Source organism: Anneissia japonica, unplaced genomic scaffold (genome assembly GCF_011630105.1).
Source record: "Anneissia japonica isolate Jap-2015-1 unplaced genomic scaffold, ASM1163010v1 scaffold724_len3256291_cov202, whole genome shotgun sequence".
In the NCBI taxonomy this organism is placed as follows: Eukaryota; Metazoa; Echinodermata; class Crinoidea; order Comatulida; family Comatulidae; genus Anneissia; species Anneissia japonica.
The window spans coordinates 2,994,050-3,013,145 of NW_022744966.1; the positions used below are offsets into that span (position 1 = coordinate 2,994,050).

The following is a 19,096-nucleotide window of genomic DNA, read 5'->3' on the forward strand; positions in this document are numbered from 1 at the left end:
GTGGGTGGGAGAACGTGGGTGGCGTCACCAGAACACACAAAACACGTTGGGGATTCGAAGGGTTTATTTAATTGATTTCTCACAAATTGTAGAGATTAGAGATTTTTTTTTCTCCCGTGATTTGTGAGTTCTTATATAAATACTTCAGCGGCAAAAATACATTTAGAGGGCGCTATTTCAGTTGACAAAGTTTGGAGACATTGTGAATTTGATGTTCCGTGTTACGAAAGTTTCATTTCCTGGCTTGTATGTTTTGCCGCAAAGGTCATTCATTATTTAGATCAATAACACTACAGCTTTATAAAGGTGTCGTCGTTTACCGTTTATATCTTCTGATTACAAAATAATTCTCAGTCAAAAAAAGATAAGGCACGCGGAAATATTGCAGTTGTAGATACTCTGCTGCTAAAATATTATAATTATTTCTCTCTTCAAAGATATACCTGCTCTCATAATTACGGCAAACTATAACAAAAATAGAAGATTAAATTAAAAACGTCCTGATATGCAATTTTTTATAAATAATTTATTCGTACATAATTACGACGTAATTTTGCTGCTATATGGCAATAAAACAACGGAAGAAGTAATACCAATGATAACACAATTTTATCACAAAATAAAACAATTTATTTTCCTTATAAAATGTATAAACATAATATACACACGTATATTTACATAGCACAGATATAATATAATTGTGTTATAATCAATAATCCTTGAAGGCAAAATACGATAAATTATTTGAATATTAGACCCTATAGGCCCTAACAATTTTAAACAATCATTTTCAATTATTAAAAAATAACAATAGCTGAAAGTCGGGAAGTCTACCTTCCACCTGAAAAATACAAACCTCAGTTAGACCGAGTTTGGTTTGATAATAGTTAGGCAAGTTAATTACAGTATATTACTTTGGCAAAATGAATCTTTACCCAGGCTAACAGCCACAGAAATCCAGGTTTGACTAAAACTGCGGATCTTCAAGGCTATGAACCCAGGAAGCATCTAAATTAGGTAAGGGAACATCCAAATCTCGCCTCCTTCAGACAAGTTTGTTGTTTGTTTTTATTTATTGCTCTTTTCGTACAAAAACCAAATAACCAACCAGATACAAAGGAAATTTAACATCACTATTACATTACACATCATAATCAATTAGGCGAGGAAGAAAAAAACATCAAAACTTTTCATAAAAACAGAAACAACAGACGTTTACAGGGACCAGAGCAACACATAACATACGGAAGTAACGGAAAACCAAAACGAAAAAACAGACAAGAAAAAAGGAAACAAGAACGAAGTTAACAAGGACCAAAGGACAAGCAGGCCTACCTTACAATGGTTTTTCGATCGACATTCGCGCCCCTTCCCCGGGATTCGCCACTAAACTTAATCTAGGGAAATAATCATTGGCACCTTCAATGAATACAATAAATTCAGAATTAACACTGATGAATACGATTGAGATTTTTATATTATTATTATTTGTCGTTTCTGTGTCTGATGAGTGCTTATCCGACGCGACGGTTGGTCTCGTGCCATAAAGAGACGGACGGCGGCGTTGTCGCGTAGTTCACGATGAGAATCGTGTGCGCGGCCGACGCTACTCACACCTAGCTACAGAGAGTATAAATTACGGGTTCAACGATGAAGTCGACGGAAGCACAATGCAGAATTTCCGTCCACGATCCTAGACATTGTCAACTTTAGGCAAAATCACCCTGCCACCAAACTGCGACTCCTCCCAGTAGTCATCTAGTCATTTTGATGTGCTATATAATATATTCCTTAACTTCGATCGTTTACGAGCGCAAATGAATTATTATAGGTAGACACAAGGTAATATTTAATAAATATATTAAAAACACACCCTACAAAACACTGATTACAAACCAAAAAGCAAATTTTTCATTTACGGAATTGGTGGTAAAAGGAGAAAATCACGGACTTGTAGCTCGGATAACATAAATAGGCAATTAAGGAAGCAAAATGACGCGACACCGCCTCGCCATGGTCACTGGGCTTGCTGGTTTTGCCGTCGATATTCGAATATCGACGGCAAAACGAAAACAAAACAATTAGGCCTACATTCTCTGAAACGTTTTATCCAAATGCTCGTAGCAACATTCTTAAAGGGTGCCTATGTATCGGACAATCATAATTTCTAACTATGTTAGCTCTGCTTTTATTTACATTTCTCACGACCATCGGCATGGTCACGAAATGGGTTTCAAATTTTATGAGACTCTCATGGGAAATAGGTGAAGAATTTCGGGATGATAGTGCACGTTCTCGCCGGAATATTTAGAGAACATACACACGGATAACTTGTTTTAAGTAAGGATCAGAAATTGATTATATGTTGGGATCGAAATTACTTAGGTCATGCTACGCCTTAACACGGCCTATATCGTCATCAACATGACCTCGTCTAAATCCACAATGGAACTTCGTTACGTACAAAAATTACTTCATCCAATTGGCCTATATAAAAAACGATTCCGTACAGTTACAACGCAGAAAATACGCAAAATGTTAAACGCCGAGCAGGATATACTAGGCCTTATATACCGTAATCATCGTGGTCACGCAGAGCTTATCAATGATCAGCAAATTTATCGTAATTTTATGAACGGAATAATTCACTTCTCCCCTATTAGGTCTATTATTTATATTGTATTGCACACATTCCAATATAGATCTATTAGATATAAACTTAGGCCTATTCGACTGGAAATACAATGCTAAGTGATAAGTTTCTTCAGTTCGTTGTAGTACGGCTGAGTGTTCTGTAAAATTAAATTATCCTGTGATAGTAGTAACGAGCGCACTTTTACTAGTTTAAATATGGCAGCACCTCAATAGCACACATCTAAATACAGGGGCTGATCCATAAATTTCCGAAAGGGGGCCGATCAAGATGACACCACTCTAGGGGTCCGGGGCATGCCACCGCAAAATTTTTGTTTTCTAGAAAAATAACCTCTGAGGTCGCCCCCACCCACACTAAATTCGCCCCTGAAATATACAGCTATGTTACCTGAAGCGATTGGTTCGCAAGTTTTAATGCTGTAATGTTAACTGGTTTCTCAAGGATATCCATTCAGTAGGGAGGGTATTTAAATACCGTACGTTACTGAAAGGGTGTCTGACTGGAGCAAAACTCTGAAGGGCATTTTTTTTAGAGTGCCAAAAAAGCACAAGAAAAAAGTTCCACTTTACTTTGTTCAGACTAGACGTGACCGAGAGGGTGATTGACCTATCCATCGCATGGGCGGGGTAGAAATAACTCCAATATAAGTATGCCTACTTGTGTAGTTTAATAGCTATATTTCACGCTCATTCAAAATCAAGTAGATAGATGGAATCACCATTACCAATATGGAATAATTTTGCTCTATATACAACGACGCATCGTGGAGGTGACTATGGGTAGTTGTTTAAATTCTATTTTAATCGGAATTACAAAGAAAGATGATTCAAATAATTAAATAAAGAAGCCCTATTTGATAGAATTCTGTTGTAAACTCATCCCTGGCATTTCAATGTTTCTTTTTCCGGGAGGGGTGGGAATTGAGGTGCTGGAGAAACATACACTATTCAGGTATTTATCGTCTATAAAAAAAAGTATACCTGAACACTGTTGTTTGATGTAAAATTTTTTGATTTTTCTATGGGTAATATAACCCCAGAAGGCTTGAGATAATAACTTCAGTTTTAAAAAACAATGTCCATCCCCACCAAATGCAAGTCCTCTCCTACACCCGTGAATGGAACGAATTTGTAAATTTTCCTGAGGAGACATGGGCATAAATTATTTACAAGATGAGGAGGGAAGGCCTATCCTATCTTCTTTAAAATCCTCGTATACCTATTGCAAAATAGTTTACTTGATCACTGTTGTTTGATGTAAGATTTGTTGATATTCGACATATGAATAACAATTAACAATATGGAAACATTAATGTAAATTACAATCAGATATAGACCACAAACCGCAATTCGCGTCAATACAATAAAAACGTTTGCAGAAAACAATCAGATATACTGTAATATTTAAAATAAGAATTTTATGGAACTCAAATGTTGTACACTCAAATGAATTGTAATTTTCAAAACTTTGTATCGTTTTACTGATTTTCACATTGGTTACCTTTAAATGTACATTTCTTCATTACATACTTATAACCATTTGAAGTGATTCCTTAGAAAGAATATAAACATGTACATAATGTATTCTAGATATTGTGAAAATACAGGTAATGATGAAAAAACTGTTCCATTAGAAATATCTGACTGGTGCAAACTAAAATTCACATATATTTATGATTTCATCATATTACATTAGCTCATATGCAAGATCTCAGTTTAATGAGAGTGGACAAGAACTCTATACGTTCAGTGTATCGAGGCTACACACAGTTCAGAATGTTTACCAACTTTCAACACATATACAATGAATATGGGCTCAAAATCACAGATGATGTCATCAAATGGAAAAACATTTTAACAAGGGCATTGCATTGCAAAATATAGCAAGAACAAAGTGTTTACTAAAAATAGAATAGTTCATAATTTCAAATAAAAAAGATTCTTATTAATGTTATAAAAATGTGAATTCTACATTGCTTTGTAATTGCTGATCTTGAAACATTGACTTATTTCACCAAAACATTCTTCTGTATTTTAATTCAGAAATGATTCTACTAGTATATCTCGAGGCCAGACTACCTCACAAAAAGTGCATTAAATAAATTTAACCAACAACATTGATAAACACATCATGAGCATTCATAATCATGTACTGTTATGAATAATAATAACCACTCACAAATAATCATAACTGCTCATGAATAATTGTACCAAATCAAGAGTTATTGTAACCTACCATAATCATTATCACTTAGGGATAATCATAACCACTCATTATTAATCATATCCTCTCATGAATGATCATAACCAAATGGAACAGCGTGCCAAACCAATTTCAGAATGATTATTTTTTGTGTACTATTATTCAACCTTCGACATAAGTTTACTTTGCCATTACAAAAAACATATTTCTAAACAAAACACAAATATGAATTAATCATGAGTTATTTTTAACTTTGACTTATCAAACAACATTTTCTTTTTTTATACAAACAATTCACTTCCTACTTTTCAAAGTTCAAGCAGGAACCTTTAGCCTTTCCAAAAAAGTACATTTTTTTATATACTGTATTCACACTAGTTCTCAATTTATAAGCAAATACTGTCTTAATGGGACTTAAAAATGATTAATCTACAAATGTCAAAGGTCAGGGTATCAGGTTTCATAATACTTGTACTTTATACAACTTTGTAAGGTTAAGATATTTACATTTGGAAACCCACAAAATTCCAGTAAAAATTCTACTTTAAGCAAGCATAAATTAAACTCAATGAAACATTGTTTTCTAAAATATTTGTTTATCTTCTCACAAAAAAGAAATGTTCAGTTAATAGCGATAATAAGGGGGCGGTCGACCACCTCGTACTGGCGGCCTATGTTGCTGTGGTGTACCATAGTCATAGTAAGGTTGCCCTCTATCATACCGATATCGATTATCCTCGTACCGGCCACCATGGCCACCACCATGTGATTGATGTCGGTGATACTCCATTGCTTCCATTGGACGGCGCCTTTGCCTGTAGTCATCGTACCTGCCCCTATCATGCCCATACTCCATTGAGTCATATTGGTAATAGTCATCTCGATAGTCAGGCTTTGTGTTGTTAGTTTCCCAATCATTATCCTCTGAATAGTTTTTGGCGGGAACGACGACAGAACTTAGTCTGCGTTTTAAGACTGGTTTAGTGACTGGCGCTCCAAGTACTGGTATCGGCGTTGGCTCAATATTCATCAACCTTGGTGCTTCTTTGACTGTATCCTTCGCTAATGATTTCACCGGGTTTATTTGATTAATGTTAAGTGGGCCACGTTTTGCATTAACAGGTGGTGGGCCAGGTGGAGGACCAGGTGGTGGTCGATGTGTTAAACCTGATAGTGGTTTATCTCCCAAATTCTTTATTGTGGATATTTCATCTGTTTTCATTGGTTGATTCACAATGGAAGGCGAGTTTTCAGTCTTTGGTATAACAACATTCACAGCATTTGGAAACTCCTCTTCTGGTTCATTTACATTAACTGATTTTGCTTTTTCATCTTCTTTTTCATATTTTTTATCCTCTTCTTCATCCTCATCTTCATCATCATCATCATCATCATCTTGTTGAAGTGAAGACAGAAATGCACCTAATGCGATTGAATGAGATGATTTTATTTTAGGAGGTTCATGAATTTTCTCTCTTTTTGGTGGCTCCAAATCTGTATTTATGACCTCTGGAGCTTGTCGCCTTTTCAATATTGAGCGTGGCTTTGTTTGTGTTTCCATAGCTTCTTGATTATCATCTAAACTTCCTGTTGACTTCTCTTCAACCATATCAACCTCTGTTGGATGATCGGACACAATATTTTGGAGATTTCTTTCAGATTCAGATTTTGTTTTGAAAGTTTGATCATCAACAGTGGGCACTGTCTTTAAAGCAGTAAGGTTGTTTAGGAGATTTGATCTTGGGGTGTTACGAGGCTGTTTTGAGGCTGTAATAATCCTGGTTAAGAATCCAATTGGGTTTGTCTTGGCCTGCTGCATCAGCTCTCGCTCGTTCCGACTATCCAAAGTTGAGCCTGAGTTAAAGCCTGTATGAGTTTCATCTGTGCGAGTGTAGCCTGTCTGTTGATACCCACTGTTATTGCCTGGGTAGGAAGTATTTTGATTATCATAAGGTTTATAATTCTCAGTCCCATACTGGCTTTGAGAGTTGCCGTAATTATCATTTCCACTTTGGAAACCTGGTGTCTGATATTCAACTTGTGGATCTGAATAATTAACATCTGTTGGGTTCTGCGTGTTGGATGGCACAAATGTTTCCTCCACTGGTGGGGGTGCTGGCTTGTAATCTCCTGGCGGTAAAGGAGGTGGTGGATTTGGAGCAGTTGGAGTGTAATTTGTCCCATAGTTAGGGGGTGGCACCGTAGGATTGTATGAGTTTGTGGCTGTGAAACTTGATTGCTGGGGTGTAGGCATGGTTGGAGAATATAGATCAGTTGCAGCAGGTGGACTGTACTGATTGCTGGTTGTCTGTGCCGTTGAGTAACCCCCCTCCTGGCTGGATTGCTGAGCGTAATATGGAGGAGCGTTATATGTTGATGGTGTATAGTTCTGTGAATATATACCAGATGTTGTCGGTTGTGAAGGTGTATTAATGGGCGTGGCTGAATACCCTGTACTTCCAGCTGTTTCATTTTGATAGTATGTGTTAGAACTATAAAGGGCTGTAGACTCTGGTGTACTAATTGTAGGTGTTGAAGGAGGTGCATATGTAGATGAGTACTGTACAGGTGTAGCTTGAGTATACATACTATATGTAGAGCTGCTGGCAGAGGTGTAAGAAACAGGAGGAACAGGGGCAACTTTTGTGGGCAATGGATTTACAGGTGCAGGAAAGGGGGCAAGATCAGGAGATGGGATCTGGGGAAGGAGGTTTTGTGCTGTCGCTTGGTAAGAAGCAGTTGGCTGAGCTGGTGTGTCATTGACGTAGATGTTGCTTTCTGGGGCTGTCTGACTGCTGTTTGGGGACAGGTTTAAACCTTCTGGGGTACCTATAGGTGAGGGGGCAGATGTGTTTGATCCTGGTGAATAAGATTCTTGTGTTTCATCAGCATACTTTCCAACTTGCCCTTCAAGAAAGAAAAAAAAAATAATACAAATTTTTTTATCTTGTTTTTATATTCTGTACACTCACCAAACTACAGATTTCCACTCAGTACATCAATTCTCATTAAAGGGCATGATTAATAATGCTTACCTGCTATGGTTGAGATTGGTTGTCCAACAGTAGGAGGTCCAGGTAGTGATGCAAGAGGGGCCTGCTTCTTTGATGATGTCACAGGTTTGCTCCTTGATGGCCTGGATGTTGTTGCTATAGAAACCATACAAAGAATTTTATAAAGCTTTATCCTTCAGTCAACTCAAGTAACAATTTACAATTGTTAATGCTTTATTATTGCACTGTTCTGTTTCTTATTTAATTGGCCTTTAATAAGGAATGCTAAACACTTGTTTATAAATGTATTATCTGACATGAATGTCAAAAACATTTTCTCATCATGTAGTTTTTGGAAAGCTCTCCAGAAAAAAAAATATCCATTTGCCTCTTACTGAGTGCAAACTCTTATGAATCTTTGATGCTTTGGGCCAGGTCTTACCCATGCAAACACTTGTTTAAGTGTTTGGGCCTCTTAATATAGGCCTAGATGGCCTCTTAATATAGGCCTAGATATTTTTGAGAATCAAGAATACTTTATTGTTCTAGAACAATGAAATTTGTTTGCTAGTTGCTTAAAACACTAAAAATGACAAACTTAGTTAAACATAGAATATAAAAATAAGAAGGAGGAAGAAGCATTGTCGCGGGGTCGGTTGTGCTTGGCGCCAGGGCCGACTGTTCCATTTTGTTTTTGAGGGGTGTTCTAATGTGTGAGAAAGAATAGGCAATTAGTCGGTTTATCCAGGTAAGTATTTACAAAATAGACCACAGAATATAAAAATATAATTAAAACATAAAGACTAAAAGATATGACAAATAAATATATAAATATTTTACATCTTTTGCCAGCAGTGAGCTCCTAAGTCATTCTTTACCACTGCTTCCATCAAACCAATATTGAAAAAAAAAAGAAACATACCCACAACGGATCCAACATTTTTTGAATCTGTATCGTCATCTTCAGACATGTCCATATCTTCCAATTCAGTTGTGTCTTGGTTTGGATCCCTTGGAGGTGTAGCACCTGCAGAAATAATGCCCTAAATTACACTACCAAGATATCTGTCACAGCAAATTTATAACAGTGTTAACCCAAAGGATAAAATACTTACTCAATGAGATTTCTTTCCAATGTTCTATCTGAATTTTCTTCTCATAAACAATATTTACATGAGCAATTCTATAAGGCAATTAATTTGTTTTAATGTACATAAATGTTTGTAATGTTGATGTTAATCTTTTGATTATACCAATTTAATCAACCTTCTCAAAATGTTATAACAAATGAATAAATTACAAAAGAAATTTAAATGTTGTACCAGGTGATGGAGCATCAGATGAAGGTGATGGGATAGGGCTTAATGAGTCATTAGGAATCAGCTTCCTATACTCATCTAAACGCTTCTTCAGGTTACCAACTCGTGTTCCAAAATTCTTATATGCCTGTAACAAAAATTAAAAGAAAATCAGTAAAAATTTATGATGCATAGCCACAGTATCAACCAAATTGTATTCATACGGATAGGTTTATATTGTGATCACCAGTGTATAAATCAAATTGTGTTCAAATGGATGGGTTTATACCGTTATCACTACATTAACAGTCAAACTTGCTTAATTCGGCTTTGTCTAACTCGAATAATTAAGTCTCTAATAAAATTTCATCCAAGGTCAACATTTGCGATTATTAAATACTAGTTTGACTACATAAAGTTAAAAGTGTGCGAGGTTTCTGGAGGACAGTCTATGGATATGGAGTGGAGAAACTTGCAAGCAAATAAAACAAAAATAATTGAGTATATTTATCAATAAATACAATTTGGATTTGAAAAGAAAATATATTAAATACACAAAGTTAATTATTTTAATCCAATCAACTAATCACAAATTTATTATCAATTACACAAGAGCTAACTGCTTACATTTGCAACTATTTTCGCTTCTCCAAACTGAGCTTCATAAAACACAACACTCTTTTCAAGCAGCTCCAGTAGGTCTTGCCTCATCTCCACTTCCTTGCTCAGCGACTGCACATAGTCATCCAGTTTATTCGTCGCATCTTCAAAGTGTTTGGAAAATCGTTTACCACCAGCTCGATCTGGAAAGAATAAACAAACAATATGCTAGGAATTAATTCAACAGCAATAACAACTGATACATTCTATTATTAGAGATACAGCTGGGAAAGTAACAACAAAAACAAATTAATAAAAAAAATAAATCTTAAAGGTAGAGTTTTGCATCACTAATTGACATTAACAACTATCAGTTTTTGGTAAACCATGTGGCATGTGCTAGAAATCTCAATTGATGTTATTTGGTTCTTCAAACGGTTCTTAGAATCATCTAATTATTTATTAATGTCATATTTAAATAAATAAATAAATTGTACTAGAACTTTCACTAGAAAACAAAACTCAAATAGTAGTTCCATCTCTTCTTAGGCAAGTGGTTACCAAATTAACCACTTATACTATTATTATGTTGGCAAGCCGAATGGCAGTACGGGTAAGGCGGGGCGGGGGGGCACAACCTACAGCCATTACATTGGAGCTGGATCGAATAGCAAGCTCGCCTATGGTTCTGGAGTCTTCTCGGATAGGGACTGTAAACCGTAGGCCCAGTGTACACAATTGGCTCTTGTGCACTTTAAAGAACACTCTATCTTACGAGATGAACAGGGGGTTAGCCCGGTGTTCTGATTGATGCTGCATAAATGCTACATAAATCCAACTAATATTATTTTTTATTATTAATTATTATTAACATAGTTCACTAGCCTAGTAGACCAGTAGTCCCAGGGGTACCAAAAGAGCCCTCCTCCCAGGCAGGAAAAAAATTACATTACTAATGTACTTAAAAATCGCCTTATATTCTCGTATTTTGCAAGCTAGGGCCCCCTTAGTCACTGAGCCCCACTTCACATTTGTGCCCTACCTACAAACAGCCCCCCACCCCAACCACACATTCCAAGACTACATTATTAGATACGCCACTGAGTATCTCCAAGCATTGTTGTTGCGTAAGCCCAAAACACAGAGTACTAATCACAAATAAAAAATAACCCTAATCATCTGTATTACAAAACAAAGTAATAACATGATCTGCATTATACCTTTTAATTGCATAATTGCTTCTGTACTTGTAACATCTACATTCATATTTGATAATTGTTTCCTCTTCAAATCAACCTCTCCTTCAAAATGCACTAACTTTTCCATGCTCTCAGGTAATTCGTCCGGCTAAAAAAAAATAAAATTTCTCATTAGTCACAAGTATGGAATAAAGTTTGGAATGCATGTTTAAATAAATTCCTTTGAATCCCAGGGTGTTGGGCTTAATCCCATAGCGCTGATCAGAATCCCAAGGTGTTGTGTCCAATCTAGGGCATTGGTTGTAATCCTAGGGTGCTAGTTCTAGCCATAGGGTGCTGGTTCTACAGTAATACTTTATGACATTGCCAGGGTGATGGTTCGAACCATAGGGTGCGGGATATAAGCACAAGTGCTGGTTCTAATACTTTATGACATTGCCTGGGTGATCGTTCCAACCATAGGGTGCTGGTTCTAAACATTAGGGTGCTGGTTCCAATCCCCAAGTGCTGGTTCACTATTAATGTCCTTGATCTAATCCTAGATTGCTGGGTCTAATGCCCAGATGCTGGAAATAATTCTCATTGCTGATTTCACAGGACGCTGGTTCTAATACTGGGAGTTTTAACCAAGGAGCTGGATTTTTTTTTCAGGCCTAAAAAACAGCTCAACCAGGTCCCTGAAAGAGACTTTAGAGCAATTGGTTAAAACAGTAAAGAAAAATATATTTTTATTCAAAAATTGTTTTAATCAATTAGACTCAAAATTAATAAATTAACAAACCTTATACTCAACCAGGATTTGAGCATTTGCTTTAGCCTGGGCATCTTTTTCTGTTGCTGAAAAAGAAAACCAATGATACAAATAAAACACCAATCTGTTGTCTATCATTTCAATTCTAATGTGTTTTGTAGAGTAGTGTTTGTTTATAAAAGAACCTTTCAGTGGTATACAGTACAAGTAAAAGGTAATTACAAAATAAAGATAAAAATTACTCATGAGTGATACAGATATAAGCCTACCTCAATGTATTCTGTTTAAGTGTGTGTGTGTGTGTGTGTGTGGGGGGGGGGGGGGGGGGGGTGTGGATGGGTATGTTAGTGTGTATACTTTACATTCATGATTACAGTGATGACTTGACATAAGGAATCCTTTCTTGCTCTTTCATTATTTTTAATTTGTATCATCCTAAAAATGTTTTCAATATACTATCATTGATATCTAAATTTTCATAACACCCACAACTGTTGAATTAAGTACAATTCTATTGTGCACATTAAGTTAAAAAACAAACAAAAGAAGCTTTTCTTACAAATCGCATCCTGGAATTTTTCAATGGCATCATTATCATAGATATTGCGTTGTTCCCAAATCTTAAAAAGCCTCTCTATGTTTTTCCTAATGCTGTCGTCCCTAATAAATAGAAGAAAATAATGATAAACACAAAAAGTAATAAAAACTTAAACTTTCAAAAGGGTCAACTTTTATTTGGTTTCTATCAGTTGATGACATAACTAAGATTTATAAAATAGAACATAGATAGCACTTAACTGACTAAAGCTTGGTTTCCATACAACTGCTACACAAATATTGCCGACAGCATTCGGTGATGCTGATTGGTCGATTGAATCGGGAAGCTGTTCCGATTGCATCTGGACTGCTACGCAGTACACAGATTGCACTGAAAACATTGTAGCGACAGTGTAGCGATTTTAAGGAAACCAGGTTTAACATAAATAATTTACAAAAAAAGCTTTTATGTGCACTCCACACTGACTTCATTAGGTAACAGTGTGATGATGTCAGAATTGGTGCTATGAAAGCTGAGTACACTTCAAGTTAGTAAAAGTGCAATAAAGTGCTGTATGTGTTCTACTTTATATCTTTACCCAACACTGCTTCATTTTCTAATCATCAAGCCTAATGAGAAGTCTACATGATGTAGCCACCAAACTGTACTTGGCCCTTCACCAAATTCGTAAGGTCAGATGCAGTTTTGTAGCTAGCCGCATATGAGTGCCGGGTATTACGGAGTGGAGTTAATTAATAGGGCTAGCCTAGATGTTATGAGAGAGAGACAGCTGGCTGGCTGCTGTAGTGTTCGCCGCCGTCCATGATTTAGAATTGTAAGAGTAGGTTGATAACCGGTGTAATATAGGCCGCATTAAGAATTTCAGGATCAAAATTTCCCACTTTCCACATCGGAATATATGGATATTATATGACTGACATATTTAACTGATAATTTAATTTAAGTTTACACACATTTTGTGCCGGTCGAATTTTAAAAATTTGCCTCTGTGCCGGTTACCAAATGCTAGTGTCGGTCATACCCGGCACCGACCGGCGTAGCTACAACACTGGTCAGATGGTTTTGGGAGACAGTGAGTAAATACTCCTTACCTGCAGAGGGATACAGCCTCTACGAAGGCTTCTCCAAAACCATCTACAAATGTTGTGATCCCCCTCCGCCTACTGTTCTGGATGACATCATTAGCAAGGTACATCAGAATCAGACGTTTTGATATAGAACCTACCAAGAAAAAAGTATGTAAATACTGTAATTCATTTATTCTGCAAATTATGTATATTTTTAATTTTAACAGTAAAAAATCTTTTGAATTTGGATTTAAATTATCAAAGAAAAATTGGAAAAATGACATTAAGATTTTATACAGGAATCAATAATTTGAAGCTGATATTATATTTTCCAGGATACAGTACAGAAAATATTTATAATGCTGTTACTTTACTGCCAATGAATGGCAGAAAAAACTTTGTTAATGTGATCCAATTCAGATATTAATTCTATTACTGTACTGGTACTGTAGGTATATATCAAAATACTGACAACGGAAAAGAAAATTTAAAATAAGTATTTTAAGGATAACCAATAAAGCAAGAAGTCAAACTGCATAAACCTAAGTTTGTTTTTGTTGTCTGTGAATTTGGTGTAAATTAAAGGGAAAAGAAAAGATATGATGATGTTATCACTTTATATTGAGTATAGTACATACAGAACTGTGTGTCAACAAAAACAATGAGTAAAATTAATAACTTGGTGGTCGAGGTGTTAAGCAATGCAACTACCTGTAATAAACAAAATCAATCCCCAAGTACTGTACTACAGATATGAAGGTTCCAGGATATTTACTGTACTTTTTCAATAGATATTTTAATGAGCATACTGTATAATAAATCACACTGAAATTTTACCATCAAAATTCACAAATGATAACACAAACTAATGTTTATACCAATCAGTGTAAGTTGGTAGTGACACCAACCATTTAATTTTTTTTCTTCTTTTTCTAATTTCACTTCATCGTTTCCTCCAATTTGAGTTGTCAGAGTATTTTCAATGTTTTAATTATAATAAATATTATTATTATATACTAATAATATTATTACTGTATTTGACAGGATATAAGGGGGCCTGCCAAATCTAGTAGCTGTGGGCCTATACATGGAAAATATTCTGACAACTAAAATTGGAGGAAAAGATGAAGTGGAAATAGAAAAAAAGGAAAAATGGTTTGTCACACTACCAGCTTACACTGACTGATATTGTGGTGTAATTTGTGTTATGATTTCAGCTTTTACCAAGATACAAACTGCTACCTACTGTAGTGCTTTTAAACAAAAATAAAAATTGTACTGACAAACTAAAAAGCTTTAGAATTATATTAGAAAGAAGAAATGCTAAGCATATTGCAGGTACTATAGAGTAATTTGAGTTACATCTAAAAACAATTGAAAATTCTACAATTTTAAACAATTCTACTCCTCCTAGTCTGAAATGTCAATACAACAATCTTGCAAGTGGTATGGCACTTTATACTATGTACAATCTAGCTGTGTTATTCCATTATATCATTCAACAAAAGAATCAATATTTGGAAAAGTGTAGAACAATTTAGCAATTGTTGGTGTTATAAAAAGATCCTTTAAACTGGCATTTAGATAAGTAAATTACCAAACTTAATAATATCATTACCATGTTGTTTAAGATTCATCATAAATTCTGTTGTGAAAATGACAATGTTAACAAGGTCCAGTTATTGAAAATTAAACCATGAATCTAAAATTTTGCCTACTGTACATTCATAATTGTGAGTTAATTTAGAATTTGAAAAATTAATTTTCCATAAATGTTATTTAATGTACAGCAGGATACCATAAAAAAAAACTTTATACAAAAAACATTATATTGATCTACATTTGTATGCTGACCATTAAATTAGCCCACAAGGACATTACCCACAAAACACCAGACCAGTTGAGGTCTAATGTCAAATCATAAGATTAAATTTGGTACCGTTGAATAATTTAAAGCTTAAATGTTTAGGGCCTATAAACTAATTCTCATTATGAGGTTTACTTAATGATAGTGGAATTATTTTATTCATGAGAAAAAAAAATCTTGGTAAGTATTTTTTCCTTGACATCCAACAGCAAGTACACTAGCCACTTACAGGATGCAATGATGCTTTATAAACGCCTCTTATTGAGGCCTAGGGAGTGGGGTTGTTTGGGTCATGAGAAAAAGTCCTGCCACCACAGAAATTGAACCCAGGACCCTGGGCTGGGATTAAAAGGCAAGCATCTTAACCACTAAGCTATTCAACTAATGCAATCATCTTATTATCCACAAGCCACAGAAGGGTGTACAGCTCCACTAAAAAGTCAATCATGAACTACCTCAGGTACTATGTAGTTTTATCTAGACTTGGAAAGATTGTGCCTCCACCCATAAAAACAATCTTCATAAAATGCCTCCAACCCTAGAGTACTGTAAGCATTAAGTGCAGAAATAATATACTAAACATAATTTCCAAGTGCCTCCAGGGATGTTAATGATACGTATGTCCAGTCTAAACAGTTTGCGTATGTTATACATCACGTAATAGGCACATGCACACAAACTAATGTGGCATCGTCATTTCATAACATAATTTAGAGTTATATTTTCGAACTCTGAACAATGTTGTGTTGGTTATCCCTTGAATGAATAAATATGTTGCAGTTGAAGTTACAGTACAGTAGACTCAGTATACACAAAGTGTAGTAATATTATACAATCACTGGCACATTTTCCCACAGGGTGTATAAACATTTCAATTGTTAGTAAACTGTATATGGACACATCTAAAAAGGATGAAGGAACATCGTCTGATAGAATGTTAATGACCAAGTAAAAATGTAAATTGTTAGATTTTGTTTATTAATGTCACACTTTCTCATCTCTGTTAAATGCGCGAACAGCCAATTCTGGCTATGGCGACAACATAAAAAAATTCTCAAATTAAATACAGTTGAAAATATAGAAAAATTGACAAAAAATATAGGGCTACACACAACAAAACATTTTTGTTCTCTTTTTCAAAATTTTGGCTGACCCTTTATTTATTATTCATTATTAATATTTTTTATTTTCTATTTCTATTTTTGATTTTATTAATATTAGCCTATTCTTCTACTTAAATCATTGGTTCAGTACAAAAATTTGACATGATACTTACTCTCTTTAACTTCCTGAAGCCATGTTGCTAAAATATTGGTAACATGATTTTTATGATGAATAATCCATAAAGAAACAGACTGGACACTATCTTGAGTGTTATTCAGAGACTTTAGTTTTTGCTGCAAACTTCCGACATTAAACTTTGTGCTTGATTCTTTCAATTCACTTTTACTGTAACTTTTCTTCTTGCTTTTCTTTCTGCTGCTTCTGTGATGATCGCGACCCATTTCTGAAATTATTACTTGGCTCTGATGATCCTCAGTTTCTGTTCTTACAACTACAGCAGGATATGCCTAGTAGGAACTGCTAGCCAGACTGTTCGGCTCACGCTAACTAGACTCAGCTAACCACTCGAGCCCACAAGAAGACAGATGAGAAACCCGACGACCATGGGTCTAGGCCTAGCAATAAATTGTTGGGCCTAGAGCTGCAACATTGACGTTCGATTCTTAATTAAAAGGTATTTTTCCCTCACCTTATCCAAAGTAGATATTTAGGGAGCTTGAGAGATGAATAAATAGTCATGCCATAGGCCTAGCTAAGATAATAAATTCATATTTCAACCCGCTACAATCGTCGCCATGTTGATTATCTGAAGCGTACACACGCGTAATGTGTAACAAAATGTGGTTTAGAGGGCGACAAACACATATCCCATGTCCTCACACAGAAGCCAAAAAATGATGTTACAGTTTTAAGTACTATAAGTACTAGGCTTCGGTACGTAAAAGTACCGTAACCCTTTACCCAGCAACCATTACCCAGGTTAATAATATTTTGTGAAAAGCATTCTCTGCAGTGGTGGCGCACGTCAGTGAGGGTTTCTGGTGGTGGCTCTACAATATCTTGGTATATTTATAAAGTGACATAAAAAAGAAATGTCATCGCAGTTAACAAAAAAAGAATTAATGTAACTGAATTGGGACATTAATTTACAAACATGATAATATAATTACAAATTACTTAAAAAGCAACTACCACCACAATATAATATTTAAAAAAATAAACAAATCATTCAAATGTATTACCAAATATAAATATTGAAATTGTTACTATAAAATATTTTATTAATTTAAGGTCTGTATACAAATTATTCACAAATTGAAATCACATTACAAATTAAACAAATAACATTCTAATAAAAATAGAAAACATCATAAAAATAAAAAGAAATAAAACCATTACTACAATATAATATCAAAACATTAAAAGAAATATACTTTAAAAAGTAAAAAAAAAAACCTTGGAATTGCAACAAAAGTCAATATGTTAGTCAAATTAACGTTTTACAGTTTAAAGTTTAGACAAACAAACTGCACACGCCATAATATAAAAAAAAAAAAATAAAACCATTACTACAATATAATATATAAATAAAACATTAGGATATTACAAAAAAAAACACAAAAAAAAAACAAACAAATCAAATAAAAAAAAAAACCAAAAAAAAAACCAAAACACAAAAACAAACATTAGGATTTCCCAACTGGGCCCGACAGCAAAGGGCCGACTAGAATCTGGTCAGGGTTCCGGAATAAATTTCCTGGTAGAGCAGGGAAGGGTTTTAATGGCTTTAGTTTGGCGAATGTGCTTTTAGATGACTAATATTTTATTAAGGATTGGTCATCAAAATAACGTTATTTGGATAGGCAAATTAATATTTTGGTCAGATGACGTCATTTGTGGCGTCACCGAGGACGGGGTGGTGGGGGGGGGGGAGATGCGGGAATTTTTCCCTGACGGCATCTCCACTAGGTGGGCGTGGCCACAAGTTCCTCATCGGGAAAACTTGCCCTTCCCCCCACCCTACATAATTTAGTTAGGACACTTCTTTGAAAAAGCATTTACTGAGAGTGTGCATTATTCAGGGGGCGTATTCTAAATGTGTTGAGTCTGGGGGGTTTTCTAGATTTTAAACCTCTCCGGGGACGTTTGACCATACCCGACCCCTCGTCGACACCGCCACTAATTATTCCTGACAGATTGTTTACACAATATGGGCCAATGTCAAATGTATTCTCGTCAGATTTACAGTCCTGTTTCTGAGGTTACCGTACTAAAGTTAAAAGTTTAACATTCAGAGTGAATCTGAACCTTATTTTTTAACTTACATTTAACCGAAAAACAATTTTATAAAAATTTCTTTGTCACCAACGCACATGTAAACATTTTTAATAGTCTATGCCAGCAAATAGGCCTATAAGGATTTTACTGGGGAAACGTCTGAAAAAAGAAAAATATTGATCTGTTGTTGAAAGAAATTTCCTTCTAAATTGTATTTTTTTTTAAAAATCAGCATTTCAAAGTTATAGTTGGAATCGATTATATTGGTTTTTCCCGTTTATCAGTTTAAAATTCCATTTTGTATAAAATAATTTTTTAAATTTCTGAGTATAAAGCGCACGTTTATAAAATCATTTGCTTTAGGGCTGTGTTTCTTGCACTTACAAGCACGGTGAAAGTTGCCGGGCCCACATCCACACGATCAGTTACGAGAGTAATCACTATCTACGGATGTCTGCTGTGGGGATGGATAATTGGCTTGGATTGATTGAGCTTTTACTTTTTATGGGTGTCTTTTGCATTATAAATACTCTATATAACACTCTCCAATTAACCCTTCCAA

General features: G+C 35.1%; 1 protein-coding gene across 1 annotated transcript; it reads right to left on the bottom strand.

Annotated features, from left to right (window-relative positions):
• Positions 1-3,436: 3,436 nt before the first annotated feature.
• Positions 3,437-17,099, bottom strand: LOC117119770 (regulation of nuclear pre-mRNA domain-containing protein 2-like). The gene is made up of 10 exons (XM_033264658.1): positions 16,469-17,099; positions 13,350-13,479; positions 12,259-12,359; positions 11,730-11,785; positions 10,970-11,096; positions 9,777-9,952; positions 9,174-9,297; positions 8,774-8,878; positions 7,894-8,007; positions 3,437-7,765 (listed from the first exon to the last, which is right to left on the bottom strand). The coding sequence occupies exons 1-10, from the start codon at positions 16,695-16,697 to the stop codon at positions 5,484-5,486; spliced, it is 3,444 nt and encodes a 1,147-aa protein (XP_033120549.1). The 5' UTR covers positions 16,698-17,099; the 3' UTR covers positions 3,437-5,483.
• Positions 17,100-19,096: the final 1,997 nt, after the last annotated feature.

Excerpts from the sequence above, each read along its gene's own strand:
- LOC117119770 (XM_033264658.1), bottom strand. The coding sequence starts at position 16,697 with ATGGGTCGCGATCATCACAGAAGCAGCAGAAAGAAAAGCAAGAAGAAA. Across the intron at positions 11,786-12,258 it reads AAAATTCCAGGATGCGATTT|CAACAGAAAAAGATGCCCAG; the intron begins GTAAGAAAAGCT and ends TTTCTTTTTCAG. Across the intron at positions 9,953-10,969 it reads AGCAATTATGCAATTAAAAG|ATCGAGCTGGTGGTAAACGA; the intron begins GTATAATGCAGA and ends TATTCTTTCCAG.